The 17,961-nt window shown below is 41.6% G+C and overlaps 1 protein-coding gene across 1 annotated transcript in view; it reads right to left on the bottom strand.

The window, feature by feature from the left end:
* The window catches only part of prex2 (phosphatidylinositol-3,4,5-trisphosphate-dependent Rac exchange factor 2), a 130,443-nt gene that overhangs the window by 69,190 nt on the left and 43,292 nt on the right, over positions 1-17,961 (bottom strand). Inside the window, exons 11-17 of the mRNA XM_033638992.2 lie at positions 12,319-12,419; positions 11,206-11,309; positions 11,058-11,107; positions 5,646-5,721; positions 3,570-3,642; positions 1,474-1,616; positions 1,041-1,133 (exon numbers count right to left, since the gene is read on the bottom strand). Of these exons, the coding sequence (XP_033494883.1) occupies positions 1,041-1,133; positions 1,474-1,616; positions 3,570-3,642; positions 5,646-5,721; positions 11,058-11,107; positions 11,206-11,309; positions 12,319-12,419 (640 nt within the window). The remainder of the gene's footprint in view (positions 1-1,040; positions 1,134-1,473; positions 1,617-3,569; positions 3,643-5,645; positions 5,722-11,057; positions 11,108-11,205; positions 11,310-12,318; positions 12,420-17,961) is intronic.

Here is a 17,961-nt window from a genome sequence, read left to right as displayed (position 1 = left end):
AGGACAATTTATGTCTCTTTGAGATATATTGGTGTTTTTTTTGGTCACTTTATGTCTCTTTGTAGTAACTCTGCATCCCTTTGTAGTTGTTTTGTGTCTCTCTCTATAGTTTCTTTGCATCTCTTGGTAGTTTAGCATCTCTTTGAAGTCATTTTATGTGTCTTGGGGGTATATTTTTGTCCTTTTCATCGTTGTTTTTTTCTTTATTGTTGTTTTGTTTCTCTTTGTAGATGTTAAATGTCGTTGTAGTTCCATTGCATATCTTTTTTGTTGTTTTGTGTTTCTTTAAAGGTCAATTTCAATCTCTTTTTGGTCACTTTGTGTCTCTTCGAAATTCCTCTGCATCCCTTTGTAGTTGTTCTGTGTCTATTTGAAGTCAATTTGTGTTATTTTTGGCCAGTTTGCTTCTTTCTGAAGTTGTTTCTTGTCTCTGTGGTTCCTTTGCATATCTTTGTTGTAGTTTTATGTTTTGTTAAAGGACAATTTCTGTCTCTTTAGTCACTTCATGTCTCTGTAGTTCCTTTGCATTCCTTTGTAGTTGTTTTGTGTCTTTTTGAAGTCATTTTGTATCTCTTCAGGGTATATTTGGGTCCATTTTGGTCATTTTGCTTCTCTCTGTAGTTGTTTTGTGTCTCTGAAGTCATTCTTGCATATCTTTGTTCTTGTTTTATGTTTCTTTAAAGGTCAATTTGTGTCTTTTTGTGACATATTGGTGCCTATTTTTGGTCACTTTGCATGTCTTTGTAGAGCCTTTGCATATCCTATAATCGTTTTGTGTTTATTTAAAAGGTCAATTTGTGTCTCTTTGGGTATATCTGTGTCTTTTTTGATCATTTTGTGTCTCCTTGTGGTCGTTTTGTGTCTCTTTGTAGTTCGTTTGTATGTGTTCGAGGTCATTTTGAGTCCTCTTCTGATCGATACATATTTATTTGAGTGACAGTTTGCAGATGAAGGACAGGGGGCCCCTGACAATTTTGGCCCTTGGGCCTGTGCCCAGTAGGCCCGTTCAATAATCCATCCACGTCTGTGTGCATTCTCACCTCAGCTTGGGAGCCCTTCTCTACAGATTTGATGATGGGGACTCTGTTCCTCTCCTCCAGGGTAAAGCCGTAGCCTCCATCACTAGGCGTTATCTGGGAAAAAAAGAACCGACACGTCTCCCATCAGCAAAATCCCAAGCCAGCAAACCGAGACAGTTTCACAGAGCACAAACACACAAACCAGAACCAGATACTGGTACAAACAGATAGCAGCCATGGTGGTATTTGCTCACTCCTCAGAAAGAAATGCTTACTGAGGTATAAAATGGACTTTTGCAGAGTTATGCCTTTTTCCTTCTCACAGCTGTGTGCTTTCTAATGATTTACCGTGCCTTTGGTTTGGTTTGAGTTGTGTGTACATTATAGATTGTTAGACAGACTGAGAGCTAATCAGTCAATTAGCCACAAAAGAGTACTGTAAGTGAACACTCACCAGGAGAGACTTGGAGATGACGTTCTCAACTATTTTCAGGTCATGCTTCATATGTTTGTGTTTGGTGTTGGAGCCCTCCATCTCCTCATCAGCGAAGAAACGAAACAACAAGGGCTCGTCCTTGAATTCACTCTTTTCCAACACTAGAGGAGATAACAACAAAGTCACAAGTGACTAAATGTCAGAAAAACAAACAATTGAACTGATACTTGCTGAATAATCACAATTCTGGCAAATAGTTTGTTTTTAGACTTAAGGGTTCATACCAGAGAGTTTGAAGGTTCAGCTGCTTAACTACACGTCACGTATAAATCACATTTTTGCTGGCAATTTTCAAAAGTTTTATTTATGCAGTTTTATTTTATTTATTTATACAGTTTCAGACTCTTGAATGATTTTTTTCTACTATTCCAGTGAGGAAGTGCTTTCGATTTAAACAGTATTAAAATTAACAAGACTTCTAAAGTTTGCTTGAGTTCTGAAATCCATCACAGTGAATATTGAATCTGCTGGTGATGGTGATGCATTTTTGAGATTTTAGATTTGAACCATTTTAAACCCTAAAACCATGTAACTTTGGCAATTATGAAAACACACTGTAGGGAAATGAATGGAAACCAGTGGCAGCACAGACTGGCAAAATATGCATTAAAACAGTGGTTCCCAACTGGTGGGTTGCAGTCCAAAAGTGGGTTGCGGGTCCATCCTGAATGGACCGCAAGTGGCTTGAAAACTTGTCAAGTCTGTAAAAAACACATTTTATTTTGAAGTACAGAAAATTTCCACCTCTGAGCTTTCATTTTAAAGTGTCATTTCCTGTTGTAGAGGGAGTGATTAACAGACAAATACGTGACTGGGAAAGCAAACTAGCTCGACGACATGGCCACTGACGACACACAAGTATGACGCTGAATGTCTGAAACTGTGTGGATCTTGAACGGAAGACTAAGAAGAAATCTGGACCCTGTGGCTGGACCAGTTGGGAACCGCTGCAGTATAATATAATACAGTAAATAGTGTTCCAGCACACAGTATGAATAAAATAAAGTGTTTTTTGATCATTAAAGCATGTAAACATGTTCTTGTACAAACCCAAAATACAGTTACTTATCTGTCACATGTCAAATACAGCAAGCCAAAGCACTTAAACACATGCATACCGTGTATCCTAATATGCACGAATGCAGCACACACTGTGAGAGAAAGGGATCACTTTTAAATGAACCCAGTCTCTACAGCAACATAACGCCTTAACCAAGACTTCATTTTGAAATGAAAAATAACCCTGAAGGGAAAAACAGAGTTTCCCTCTAACATTCACTTCATTCCCCTGAAGGATCAGATATAACGGCAATAGGTTTAATAGCCACATCGTCAGGCCAAATAACTCACTGGCACGAATGGCAAAATTACCCCAAAGGCTGTGGAAGTGAAAGGAGGTTTGATGGCTGAGTCTGTTACTGTATGTTCCATAGATGTGCTGGTAATTTGTAGTGTGAGGCTTGAACTGTGGCTAGTTTGGAGCAGTTACATCATGGAGGTACAAGGAGACACGCTGTGACTCATACTGTAGTGTGTATGATGTGGACTTTGGCACGCAAGAAGTGCCGAGTTAAAAACAAGTCTAACTCGCACAAATAAATTGTAACCATGGCTACTAACCATTTTTTGCACTTTAACTGACAGCTATGTGTTATCTGCCAAGTTCTCACAGCTAAAGCAAACCATGCACGTACCCCGCACTTGGTTACTTAAGTCAGATGCACACAAGTATGCATGAAGTTAATGATAGTATGCATGAATACAGACATAACCCTAACCACACACAAATGCACACATACAAATTCATTCACTGGATTGGAAAAAAGTTCTATTCCTGTAGCGTGTCAAAGGGATTATAAGTAGAAATGGAAAGAGAACAAGAGTGGTTGTGTTCTAAAACAGGATGCTAAATGCCAGACGCCCTCTGTGTGGTTTCTCCAAAGCATTCGACTCTTATTTAGTCAATGATGGAGAGGATTCCATGGTTTGTGAACAGCGGGATGGGAACCTTTTTTTTGGTCTGTTGAAATCCTCAGCAGTGAACAGTGCCGTACCGTGATGCATGAAGCCATTGTCACACAGCTCCACCCCCAAGATCAGCGCTTCATCCCTGGTTCTGCAGTCCCCCTGCACCAGAAGACACGAGAAAGTTAAAGAGTGAATGCAGTAGAGAGCAGAGACAGGTTTGAGAATAAAGAGTGGATAGAATAAACGAGTCACAGGAAAGTAAGAGAAAGAGAGACAGAACAAAGGACATTGTATGTTTAGAGAGCACCCCCCTCCTTTGTTCCTGCATCCAAAAGCCCAGAGGCCTGCAGACCCACATCATGCTCCATCTTGAACACAGCCAAAATCATGTCTATACAGCAAAGTGTGACAGCTCTTGAAGTCCCACGGAAGGAGTGAAAGCTATTCCGTCGGCCTGGGTCAAACACATTCATATGGACTACCACACACACGCGCGCACTCATACGCACACACAAACATGTGATGTCTGTCATTGATTCTGTGGTGGTGGCCATATACATTTCATTGCTTTGTTGTCATCCCGGACAGGGTTATCAATCTGTCAGCCTCAAAGCTTCCTGTCAAAGTCAATAAAGCTCAGCTGTCAAATCAATTCTGCCGTTCTTTCTTCGTTTCCTTTTGGCTCCACTGAGAGCCTTGAGTCTGATGGCAAGAAATGCTTTGTCGTCTTAGTTTGTTTCCTCTGTTGCACATTTGAAGTGGCCTGAAAAACTACACTTCTAAGAATCCAATTGATTGTGTTTCAAGTTATGTAATATACTGAAAAAACTTTTCACACATGTAAAACAAAGATATTTTTATAACATTCTGAATTACAATTTGCTTGGAATGATTTATTTAGACAATTTATTTTGATCGTACAATGTAGGATCACATGGTTATCATGCTTCCACTGAAAGTTGATATATTATAATACCTCTCATCCATTACTGTGGGTGAGGCTAAGTTAGGGCTGCCTGGGTCTAGACCTTTGAGTCCGCCCACTCCACCAAGTTTGAGTTGACTGATTTGTCTGGCATCGAGAAATGAAACAGTGGTTTCTCAGTTAAAATAAACTAGAATAACCGCCTTGTGGTTGTACGCCTCCATGAACCAGTCAAGATGCAGTTTACATCCATGTCTGTCCAGACTCATGTAGCCATGACATTAGACAATGTTTCATATATGGATGTTGCTGCAACCTGGCAGCACAGAAGATCTATACAATCAGCACAGTTTCAAGATGGACACCCAAGATTAGTGTTACCAATTCAGTGTCCAACCAAATGTCTCCCCCTCTGTTCCTGAATTATGACGTTGAGCAATGGCTAGAAATGTGTCATTGTTTTATCCTATAACACATTTGTGAAACATTTTGTCATAGAATATGAATTCTTGGCTTGTTGCCAAAAATGTGTTTTATGAGGTCACAGTGACCTTGACCTTTGACCACCAAAAACTAATGAGTATATGCTTGAGTCACAGTGGATGTTGGTGCCAAATTTGAGGAAATTCCCTCAAGGCCTTCTTGAGATATTGCATTCACGAGAATGAGACAGAAGTGAGGTCAAGGTGCCCTTGACCTCTGACAACCAAAATCTAGTCAGTTCATCACTGACTTCTAGTGGACATTTGTGCCAAATTTTTAAAAATTCCCTCAAAGTGATCTCGACATATTGCTTTTAAGAGAATGGGATGGACAGATGGATGTACAAACAGACAACCCATAAATATAATGCCTCTGGCCATGGCTATTGCCAGTGTAGAGGCTTAAAATGACCAATGAATGCAACAGGCGGGGACTAACGCAGTTGTCAAGCTGCTGTCAAGCATAGTCTATTGAACCACTAAGAAAAAACAACAATGCCAAGCCCTATACACAAGATAGATGCTGCTATCAAGGCTGTTCGACTCTTAAACCCCAACAAAACAGGTATGTTGGCATGGCTACCCATTCATGTGGACTTTAAATAAATACGTTTCGTCTCTTGTGATTGGTAAGGGGAAATCGAAACCCCCCTCCCACACATAAATTAGAGTGGACGCAACGTCAGACTGAGGATGGGAACAGAGTGTAACAAGTTGACAATTCTGTCAGATATCAAGAAAAAACTAGGGTTTACCTGTGCAATAAGCCAGTCTATGAGCTTGTTGGCCATCACCACTGATTTGTAGGTCCGCAAATGGTAGTCTTTGTCCCTGGATGAGCAGAAAAGCAGAACACATCGTGAGGAAAACAAAATTCTACTTTTAAACTTGGACTGTTCCATGTTACTATTAAACTCTGTGATTCACTTAAACTGCAATCAATCCAGATGGGGAACATGTGGAGTAGTAATTTCTTAGTCTATTTAAACACAAATGGTGAAGGAGCCTAAAAGAGGGCTAATAATTCCCACTGTCAGCAAGGCGTGGTCGCTTTTCAAGCACTGGCAGTTGCGTCATAAATCTGAGTGAGTTTCTGACAGTTGGTGACAGCAAAACAGCATTCCTCCGAGCATGGCTGGAAACAGCCCCTGCAGTGTTTGGCCCCGGGGTGCCCCATGTCAGTCTGGCGTTACTGTTCTCAGTGTTACCCACACTGCCGCACACAGACCCCGAGAATGCCGTCTGAAATGGAGCTGTGACTTTCCCATGAACACGGGGGCCTCCCCGGGGACATGCAGGGGCCAGGCTGCAGGCCGGGAAAGTCCAGAACCACTGTGACTTACACCACTCCACCACTTCCACCACATGCAAACACTCACTCAGACACACACGCAACCACACATACACATGCCCATCTTGCGCACACACTCACACAGTTCAGACAAGTCAAACATGACATGTGGGCCAAGTTAAAGTCCAATCTCAGCTGTCTGGAGCTGTTCAGAAAGTGAAGCGTGAGAGGCCGAATGCTGCCCTGTTTCCTCCACAATGGAACATTCTGTTGCGTAACTGTATTTGACGGCCTGCGTTGGTCTCTGATGAGGTCGGTAGTGTTGGTATTAGCCGGTGAGGCACGTTGCCCTGCCATGCCATGCATAATCCCGATGGACCAGAAGAGGCAACAGAAACCCTGTTTTCCTCCTGAATGGGATACTAGAGACAGGAAGATTGGGGCTACATCGGCTGGTGCACAGTTAGGCTGTCAGAGTGAAAAATGGGGGGTAAACTGCGGTCCAGTGGGCAGCCATATGTCCGGCATGAGGGAACAGCAGTTGGAGGAGCAACAGAGGGAAAGGTCAGAGAGGTGGTTTTCTAACTTGCTGTCCGTAGAGACAAGTTTGCTTTGACATTTTGTTCAGGGTAAATGGATGATGAAGGCAAATGTTGCATTTTCAAAGCATTTTTGGAAAATGTTTTATGCAAAGGATGCCGAAAGTTCAAGATTTAATCAACTGTTTCAGTCCTGATGAATAACTCAAGTACAGTGTGCCATATCATTAGTTATTTTGAAAATCCTGCACATGCATCTGCAAATATTGAGTTTCTGGAGGACTCATCAGCATAATGAAGAAAACCTGTCAATATTTATCAGACGCTGAACTGAAATGCCAGTTTTTCCATTCTGTATGAAGATAATTTATGAGTGACCTTCGCTGTATTGTGTGGGTTTGCAGCCTCACTGTAAGCACACTGAAAATCTCTTCTCATTGCTTTATCAAACAGTGTATCCACAGTGCTAGCCTGCAGTGGACATTTCAAAGTGTACAATCAGATTCATTGGAGCTTTCTTGTGAGGAGAGCCGGGTGTGAGGGGGACACAAAAGCTGTGCGAGGGAGCAGGGTTGCTAGTGTACGATCCCCCCTTCGCTTCATCTCTCTCACTCTGCCAGGAAATTATACCTAATTAGGCAGGGGCTGGTTGCTCCAATTAAACTCTGGCATTCCCAGGCTCTGTGATGCATTGTACTGGCCTCTCAGTGAGAACACACTGCACAGATATGCTGGCTAACAACACACTCAACTCTAGTACACCGACGAGAGTTTTTACGTCAAGAGGTTTGGCCTCAACACAAACACAGATGGACTAAATGCTGACACACACACACACACACAAAATCAGCCTTTAGGCTTTTTAGTAGTTGGATCAAACTGAAATACAACGAAGCTTCTATGCTGGAAACATGCAGGATCAGCGCGCCCCCTTCCAGCTATGGCACAGTTTTATTGGTGTGAAATTAAAGCTTTTCTCCAGGCCATTTGAGATCCAGCATAAACAGGCAACCTTGATGCGGTGCTTTGCGGTAAAACACATTAGCAGCCTGCTCCTCAAACACTGTTCAAATGGAGTTTAAAAAACAACAACATTGAAAACCAAACCATGCCAGCAAATTACTCCTATAAAATGAGATTGCTCCACTTCTAACTCTGTTAGACAAAGGGATGTTTCATCGCATGTGCCAGGATTGCTCCAAAACACCTGTTTCACATTTTGGTTTAAGTGACTATTTCATGGGCATGCTGGATTTTTCAGCTTTCACTTGTTTACACTAATTACACACTATAAGATGACTAACTGGGAGCTTACTTTTATCATTTTAAGTGTGTTTTGAATGACAAATCATGGCATACAGAACAGAACAGCGCTGAACTTCAGTTATCAAAATGGCTTTTTTTGCACCATGTTGGATGTTGAAGAATTGGAATCAATGTTTGCCTCCTGCAGCTCCAATTCATGTCAGGCCTTTCAGAGCACAGGATCAATATGCTGTCGGTCACACTCAGTGGAATGTATAAGACCTCTGTATTGTAACGGAGTGACCCCTTAAACTGCTTTATAAGAGAAATGAGGCTATTTGTATCTGTGATGAATAGTTTGAGCCATGTGAGCCAAATGTAGTGTAGACACACTACAAAAGGAAAAAATGACCACAAACCACAAAGCAAAAACTGACAATATCCTTTGACAGAACAATCACAACTCCAGATCCACTTCCAAGCTTTCAATATTACATGATTTTAATTCAAAAGTAGAGCTTAAAATGTTATCCATAGGATTTTTATGACTTCATCCGTGTTGGCTTTAAGTTCAAGGGATAGTTCAGATTTTTTGAAGTAGGGTTGTACGAGATACTTCCATAGATCCATAGTCAGTGTATTACCTACTGTACAAAAATGCTGGTCAGCACATCTTGAGTTTGAAACAGGCAGGAGTACCGCCAAGGAGCTAAGCAATGTTCTGCTGTGGACAGGGGCAGCAGCAAAATGTATATTAGCCACCTAAAATGACCACCTACAAAAATAAATATCAATTCATGTGTACTCTACACTTTACCTTGCCCTTTCCGATGGGAAACTGAACTGAAAGCCAGATTCCACTGACAAAAAAACTGAGCAAAGCATTAGCCTGTCAACTGTTGCTGCTTCCTCTGCAAGCTGCTTTGCAAACTGCCTCCACCCCAGCTCCTCCTTTTCATGTTGTCTGACTTATCAGTGTCATTTCTGTTTGTCATTGATGCTGCTCTGTTCTGTTCCTGAGGGGTCTTTGATGCTGCCCTCCCTGTCTTATGCTTTCCATGTAGGCACAAGGAAGGGCAGGGAGGTTTGCTCTCTCTGCCTCAGGCTTTCCTCATTTGTGTGAGGAAGGGCAGAAAAGTGAGCTTTCTCTGCCATGTAGGCACATGGAATGGCAGGGAGGTTTGCTCTCTTTGCCTTAGGCTTTTCATGTTGGTGCGTGGAAGGGCAGGGAGGTTTGCTCTCTCTGCCTCAGTCTTTCCTCATTTGCATGCAGAAGGGTGGAGAGGTCTGCCTTCTCTGCCTTAGGCTTTCTGCGTAGGCCTAGGAAAGGCAGAGAGGCCCCAGAACAGAGCCATACCACCAAATATAGTACTGCAAATGGACATAAAGTTTTCTTTGACTTAAGTGGTCCTAGTCTGAGTGGGCGGAAGTTCGCTGCATAGATCAGCCTCTCATTGGGTGGAACGAGCCACCCGCTGAAGTCCCGCCCTACCACCTCCGGTTGTGTAGCAGTTTTCAACCGTTTTCAACACGTCCTTTACTAACTTTTGCGGTGTTTGATCTTGCGGGGATGTAGCCATTTTTCTGCCATGGTTCGCGTCCTGTAGGCGATATTTTTGTGGGCGGTGCCACAGCACCGGTGCGCTTGCAAAAATATTGCCGGGGGGAAATATTTTTGCAAGCGCACCGGTGCTGTGGCACCGCCCAGAACGATTGTGATTGGTTGAAAGAAATACAAGCAGCCGGGGCATTTTTTTCTCCAATCTCAAAGTGAGAGTCGGTCCAGCCAGACCTTTCTTTTCTTGAGAAAGGTCTGGTGAGCAAGACTTAAGTGGTCCTAACTGAACAGTAATTAAACACAGGCACTGCTGGTCTACTGCTGCCTCAATCAGTTAGTTAATTTGTTATTGTCACACAATAATACAAAGTACGAGTCGAGGCAGCTGTAGACAAGCAGCTACCATCTTCAGTGAGGTACAATTACTGTTTTTGTCGAATGAGTCTGGCTTTGAGGAGAGGATTATATAAGCTTAGGTTTCTTGTCATGTTGGTTTTTTGACAACAAGGTAAAGCGGTGAAAATATTCTAAATATAGCGCACATTCAAACTTATATTCATTTTTCCAGGTAGGCCTTTTTTTGGATGGCTAAAATGTGTTTTGCTGCTGCTTCCCCCTCCCCAGCTTCTGTGGCGGTACTCCTGCCTGCTTCTCCAAACTGGAGGCATGCTGAACAATCGAAAACAAATGTATTTGTTTTTTATTATTTATTTTATTTTTATTGTATATTGTATGAATTATTTTATTTCATTTATGCATATATTGTATTGCTTTTATTCGAGGAAAATAAAGATCAAATCAAATCAAACATCATCTACTGTAAGGTAATACACTGACTATAGATAGGTATCTCAAACAACCCCACTTCAAAAAATCCCAACTATTGACTGCAGCTAAAAACAAATTTTCATGCCGATTAAGAGCGTGTGATGGGGTTGAACGCCCCAGAAAACGCTATGAGAGGGCCTTGGCTGTTTAGTCAAAGTACTATTTTGATTGTAAAGAATGAACTTTCATGCTGATGAGGACCATCTGATGGGTTAAAGGCTCCAGCAAAAGCTAATAAGTGGATCTTAAGTTAAGATTGCTTACTACAACTGTTTCAAGAATGTGACCTTGCCTCAGTGGAAAATGGTGAACAATGTGGCAACAGACTATTAAAAGCTGAAAATTAACTCTCAAAGACACCAAGAGAGATTCATCACAATGTTGGCCATTTATCTGCGTCCCAGGTGCACCCAGACCACTTATAACATCTGATAGACTCAATCTTCCTCACCGCGTCTGTGTTTTGAGACCGGGCAGATAAAACCTGCCAAGCTAGATCACCCACAGGCCCCACCACACTCCATCACCATCTGTGCCAACTCTTCTTAAGTCAGCTCCTCTTTAAAAACAATGAGCTCATAGTTCACCGTGATATTTCTCTCCTCCACGCTGCTGTGTGGTGGAACTATTTTTAGAGGAAAGAGACAGATGCTATGCTATTGGGGCCCCACCTGGCTGGGCTGTGAAAAAGAAAATGGCCACCTACCTGATGACAGGGGTGAAGAGGCTGTGAAGACGGCAGAAGAGCCGAACACCCTAAAAAAAAAAAACAAGTGGGGAGATTTTGATTAGGTCAATAATAGGTGTGTAAAATGTGAATTGTATTAAAAGTAGCTCTACTGGTACACTGTTACCTTAGATATGACATCATGCATGTCACTTCTGGGGTGATAGGTGCCGTCGTCGTAGCGAAAGCGGTACAGTACCGGCTCAGGTTTGAACTGGTGTTTGTCTGTGACTAAAAATGCAATTCAAAACATAAGGATGTTTCTGAAAGAAGAAGTACCAGAATAAAAGACGAGAAAAAAACTCTCGAAATCCCAAAGGGGCGTTATTCGTGTTGCTTCAAATTTAAAAGTATAAGAGGTTTAAAAATATATTCGAGCCAAGCAGGGCTGCATGGTGAAACAAGCTTTCCAGACAAGAGGAAGACTCAAACTTAATACAGAGTGGTCACAGATAACACGGCTGCTCAGAGCTCCCTGCTCCTCTTGCTCTGGGGGACTTTGTTGAAGGCCCTCCAAAACAGTAATAACAGTTGGCTCTGTATTCTTGGCGGCAGCCGTTCGGGTTCCATTAAAGGTTTTTATGAAAAAATATTCTATCGTTTTCCACATGGGCACTTCTAACAGTACTGGGGGAGAGCTCAGAGGGGCTCGGAGTTATTCCTCTCTGTCAGGAACGGCTCTAAAGCCCAATCTCATTTCTCTGTGAGGAAGCAATAAAGCACCCCCGAGTGATTCAAGATACAACTTGGCTTGGGGCCCTACTCTTTTGAGGAAAAAAAAAAATACATGCAGAGCAGTACGCGCCATTTAGTGTGAATGCAAAGCATTAGCCAGCTTAAGCCTCATGCACCAAATACACTTGTTACCCAAAGCCACAGAACAGCCACAGAGCAAATATTACACAAACATTACGGCGAGAAGAGATTAACATTTATAATCCCTTACCTAAACATTGTGTCAAGGGGGTGTTTAAATGGGACACCTGCTAAGACATAAATAAGACAGCTGCGTCTGCATTGTGGGCTCAAGCCAGGGAGTGAAAGTATTGTGAAACTGCTTGTTGAATGAGGAACATGGCCAAAGGTTAGGTCAGGCAATGACAGGCATTTGCATGCTCTACAGCGTGCAGAATGAAGTAAATTAGACTGTGGTAGGTTTGGTTATAGACATGGAACAGCAACGGATGATAAAGCAGGTCTGAGTGGGAGAAAATAAAGGACAAATATTGTGAGAACTAACCGTGGTGGATGATGCCATTCTCCACCAGAGCTTGACCCAGGTGAACCCCTTCCTCTGGGTTGCCCGTCTCACCGATTTCCATCAGCCAAGACACAAGCTCACTGGGGAAAACACAAAAGACAACACAGACATAATAATGCACATGCTCACTCAGGGATAACACTTACACAAAATCCCCACGAGAAATCCCATCACTCCGGAAAAGAGAAGTGTATGATCAGTGGAGAGAGCTTTGAATTTACCCTTGCTAATCTGCAAATTGGAAAAAATAGTGCTGGCCTTTGCCATCATTACAGAGAGCCTTTACAACTTGCTATGAACAGTTACTCTAAATTGATGTGACTACAGCAACAAACACCAGCTTGCCAAAGAGGGATGATTTATTTACTGCTGGGGGCCACATGTTTGTTAAAACAACCAGCAGGCTTTACTCTGCGTGTTATGTTTGGGTTAATTTTATTTATTTTAGACATAAGACGGAGCACGATGAAATCTGAGCAATTTAATTGGACGTCGGGAAGTTCATGATGGAAACTAAAAGAATGTTTTTTTCTCTGCATCATTTACAACAGAGAAGAGGAAACAAACCAACCGCCAGATCACCAAACGGCATCAGAACTTCAAAGGGCCCGAATGAGCCAAATGGGATAAGTCTTTATAATTTTGTAACTCAAAGAGAGACAGAGAGAGCAAGAGGACAAAATAAAGACAGAGGACAAGGGCTGAGGACAGGCAGAGTAGCAGCAACCTATCAGATTACATCCTCAATGTCCTGTCTCTCTATAATAGACAAACAAACATGGCCAGCAGCACCACTAAATTTCTGTGGAATTCACTTCCAGGCCATGACGGAGGTGGTCGGGTGTCAGCATCGAGCCAGCAGTGGCAATTACCAACGCTTTCAGAGAAACAACTGACCAAACACCCCACCTCCGTCCGTCAGTCTATAACCACTCATCCTTGGCGTCTTTTCTCTTCGCAACAGACCACAAGGGAAAAACACAAGTCTATAACAACGTCAGTTTGTCAACCTCTGTACCTTAACCATGGAAGGAAAAACACAGTGAAAGTTTGGACTATGTGGTTCTCATGGCCTCCAGCTGATGAGGGTCACATATGCAATAAACAGTTCCATGCAATTGAAATGTGTAGAGGGGCGAAACTAACCAAATCAAACATCCCAATATTTAAGACTCATTACTATATGTATCAATCATTAGAGAGTAGGTTTATTATCTGAGAAAAAAATGTCTCACTTACTTTAATTCAGCTTTTAAAGCCCCCTAAAACCAAGTGTTCGTCAATGAACTTGTAACTATGAGTGAAAGAGTTCTCAATGAACACAAAATTGTTTGCCATAAACCTTTGGAGTATTTCACATGAGAGATCTCTGTATTTATGTGGTTTTTGTTTGTGCTGCTCTCACTGGTTTGGAAAGCTGGAAAAATAGTGATATCACAATATCACATAATGTATGAATCAGGGGGCCAACATCTTCTAATCTGTGGGTCAGTTTGTTGACTCATGTGCTCTGAACAAACTCATTGGTTGTTCAGCACTTGTACATGTATGTGGGGCTATGTGGTATTTGTCTTGCCCCTTCTCAACTGTGATTGGACGGCTGAGTAAAAAGTGACATTGAAGAGTGCAGTGATTTAGCAAAAGTTTTTCAAGTCTAATTTTTCAATTAAAAAAAAAAAAGATAAATAATCATATTAAGTGTAAAATGCCATTAAGTGTCGGAATCATCATTACTGATTTTTTTCAAAAAGTCTCATGAAAGACACAGCAATTCAAGAATTACAAAGCTTCTGAAAGCTTACGCAGCCCTTGTCGGAACAGCATGACAGTCAGCGTCTGGTCAAAACAATGTATGTCTCCTGCATGCAGCATTCCAGAGGTATTTAACATCAGTAACCTTTGCCTGATATGATCCCATAACCTCAGATTTAACTTCTAGAGTCCAGTATGTCAGATTTTTTCATGAGTCCTGTTCAATCCAAGGTGGTGAGACAGACTTGCACACACAGCTCAGGTGGAAAAGGTGTGCGATAGAGTACGCAGTTTCTTTTCAGATAACGTTACATTGCACATAATTTTTTTTTTACCCTTGCCCAATTGTAAAACTCACAGAGTTTACTTCAAACGTTAATGTCGAGCCCTGTGACAGCAAAAAACAGAAACATTTGTGGATACTATGGGTGGGAATCACCAGACGATCCACGGTACAATACGATACCATATTATCACAATACTTCAGTCACTTTACAATATTTTTGACATTTTAAATATGTTGAAATATACTGAGTATTGCGATAAAATATATTTCCATATATTGCAACTAATTACCTTTTTTCAACTGTAAATTATGTCCCCAAACTTTGTCAACATCTGTTTTATCTAATAAGATAGTTTTCAGCCTGTTCATGTCACTTCAGCCAGGTTTTTTTTACAGCAGTAAAATGTATATAGTGGACTGAAAAAGCAATTGATTATTCTATTCTAGTAGGTTAGATAAAGTTTAATTTGTCTTTGTAATATTAATAATTTGTGTAATACAAAAAATACAATATTGCCACACAAAAATATCGCAATACCCTGCTGTATCGATTTTTTACCCCACCCGTAGCAGATATGCTCCCAGGGTAGACTGCACTCAGCCCATTGCGTCTGATTTCCCCATAGACCAATCCACTGGTTGAAAAGTAGGTCGAATTTCAGCCAGCCAAGATTTTCTTGGGTTAACTACCTCCCAAGTATAAATAAATTATCTATGGAGGTGCAAGTGGATTTATTCCTTCAGACAACTGCTTCCTCCTGTTCCAGTCTTCATGCTAAGCTAGACTAGTAAGATACTGGCTGTAGTTAGAGGAAATGAGAGTGGTATCAATCTTCTCATCTAACATTCTGCAAGAAAGCAAACTACTAGCATACAGTACTTCCCAAAATGTCAGACTTTTGTTTTAAAGTTTCAGTGTGTTAATATATTAAGGTAATAAAATGCCAGACAGTGTCTACATTCTTACATCTGCAAAGTATATTAATTGATGTATGAGTATTTCTCCCTTCACTATGGGCAAAATACTGTCTCCATCCACATGCAGCCAAAGCAGTCTTTTTTCTCAGCTTCTGCTTAAATGCATCGTTTGTGCGTGCCGAAAGAGCAAAAAGGTGGATTCCAAGCAATGTCAAAAAGAAAGAGACGAGGCTGACAAAGACAAAGGGAATTTCTTACAGGATGTCTAACCTTTTCACTGAGCTCTTAAAAGGGCTTTTCATCAACATCTATCACAACGAGCAGACACTATTGTCTGTCATGTGCGGAAGAGACACACACTTTGAATCTCTTTTGTTTTTCTGTTTATTCCAGGCAGGTTTAAAATTGGATGATAACTGCAAGCTAGGTGGCTGTCACACACATTTTCTGTGATGAATTACACTGTCGTAGGAACCAAACCACAAATGATTGTAGCACTTAAAGGGGCGGAGCCCAAGACCCAAAAATAGCCTTCGGCCTTTAAAAAAAAAAAAGAATAAAAAGAGAACGAGGAGGCGTGGTAGGAGAATAAAAGCATTTCACAATGGAGGGAGTGGGCTGAGTTGAAGCCATAGGCAATGTGGCTTTCATCAGAGACATACCATGCTGGTTCCAATTCACCAATTACGCCTACATGTAATCATCTCCATAATCATCTCAGACAGGGGAAGTACAGAGGGGCTAGAGGAGTCTTTGCACCCACAAGTGGTCATCAAGGTGTTGGCCAAGCTGTATATATAGAGGGATAGGTTTCCACGAGGAGCTTCCCTGAGCTGCTTTCTTGCCATATGATCTCTTCAGAATCAAGGACGTGCCCACATATGACCAACCTTTGATCCTTTTAATCTTTTTAGCTGACAGATCAATTTTTCCTCCAGACCGCGAGGTATCTGGTGTTGTCTGCGCGGACCAAAGGAGAAAGTAACCCCCCATTCCAAACCACCAGGCGATGTAACATGGCCACAACTATGCTGCCCAACTGAACTTTTTGGTTGTTGTTTTTTTCTCTCCCCACGCTTCTCCCTGTTATTTTTAAAAATAACAGGGATTCTGAACTGACTGTTTGAGCTCGGAGTGATTATTACCAGTCAAAACATCTCTGTAAAAATTTAAAACAAATGGAAAACACGGGTCATTTTAAAAAGTAGTGGGGCGTTTACAAGGCAAATTTGTTATGCGATTACAAGAGTCGAGATATGAGCACGGTTTAAATAACATCCAACCAACACTGTCTTGTGAAAATGGTTTATTTTATTTCCCAGCCTTTTTTAAATTGCATGGTGTCATCACTCTATAAAAAGGCCCTCGCACAGAATTCTCATTTTCAAACATGGAGAGCTCCTCTGCTGCAGCCAGATGTTTGGAGATTTTATTACCCTGATCCAGTTTTGTCACCTTCTAAGTCCCACAATGTGTGCTTCCCAAAAAACAGTCTATAATGTGATAGGAATAGACAGAAGAATTGAGGTTAAAGGTTTTTGCGCCTTCCAACTTCAGGAGAGAAAGAGGTGTGATTTCCTGTCAAGACTTCCTATAAAAAGCTTTCAGGCCCAATGAAAGGAACTTCATACCACAGCAGGTAGTTAGAGGATCACGTGGTTCTTTTTCTCATATACATCAGTGATTGAAGTTACAGTCCATGCCCCCTAAATATTGGATTTTAAATTTTTTTAGAAGTGTTTCTGGACAGGATCAAACCCGAGGCAAACTCAGTTCAAGCCACCTTTATTACTTATTTACTTGAGTGAAACCCGGCAAGTCGATATGGCGGCAAGACATCTACATCTTATATGATAAAAGCAAAGTAGCGAAATGGGGGCATCAGCTCATGCATGCCTAAAATAGATCAAGGGCAACATTTTGAGCAAAGCACCCTTTAAAGTAAACTTTCTCACCTATCAGCAAATGAAGGATAGAAAGGCATGTTTAGACTCGTGAAAAGTAAACAGAGAAAGTGCACTGGCTTGGCTGTGGAAACTCAAGGACACGCAGAAACAATGGACATGTTGCAATGAGACACACCAACCCCATCTCCTAGAATTAACATTTGTATATTACTTAATTGCATTGTGGTGACGATGTAACTGCTGCCTGGGTTACGTTCGGAAACAATGTTTCTTTGGGTTAATGAAACACTACATTTATGTACCACCCTGGATTCACTGGGAGGTGGTCGGGGTGGATGGCCGACATGACACCAGAACTGTGGGTTCAGACCTTTGTCTTAGGGTGCTTTCAGACCTAGAGTTGTCTTGCTTTGGTCCAAATCAGGGACTAAGTTTGTTACAAAGTTGTATAATTGCCTAGAGTTGGTTCGTGTTCTCACGGCAGCATTTACAGGTGGACCAGATCAAATGCCTTGCACGAGAAAGCTGCACTTGATTGGTCAGAATTTCCATGTGGGAAAATTTCCAGGAAGTAAACAAAACGTTGAAGAAGAGTACTCCTGCAAGATGAATGTGACACTTTCTAATGTCACAATGGAGGGACAACTACGCAGGTTGATTTTAGCGCTGCTCATCATGGACTATATTGCTCTCATTGTTCATTTTAGTCAAACCATACAGTTTGAAAACAAGGCACGGCTCCAACTAGAAAACAATGTT

This window comes from Epinephelus lanceolatus, chromosome 20 (assembly GCF_041903045.1).
Source record: "Epinephelus lanceolatus isolate andai-2023 chromosome 20, ASM4190304v1, whole genome shotgun sequence".
NCBI lineage: Eukaryota > Metazoa > Chordata > Actinopteri > Perciformes > Serranidae > Epinephelus > Epinephelus lanceolatus.
The sequence above is the reverse complement of the archived record's forward strand: the minus strand, read 5'-3'. Positions and strand labels throughout refer to the sequence as shown.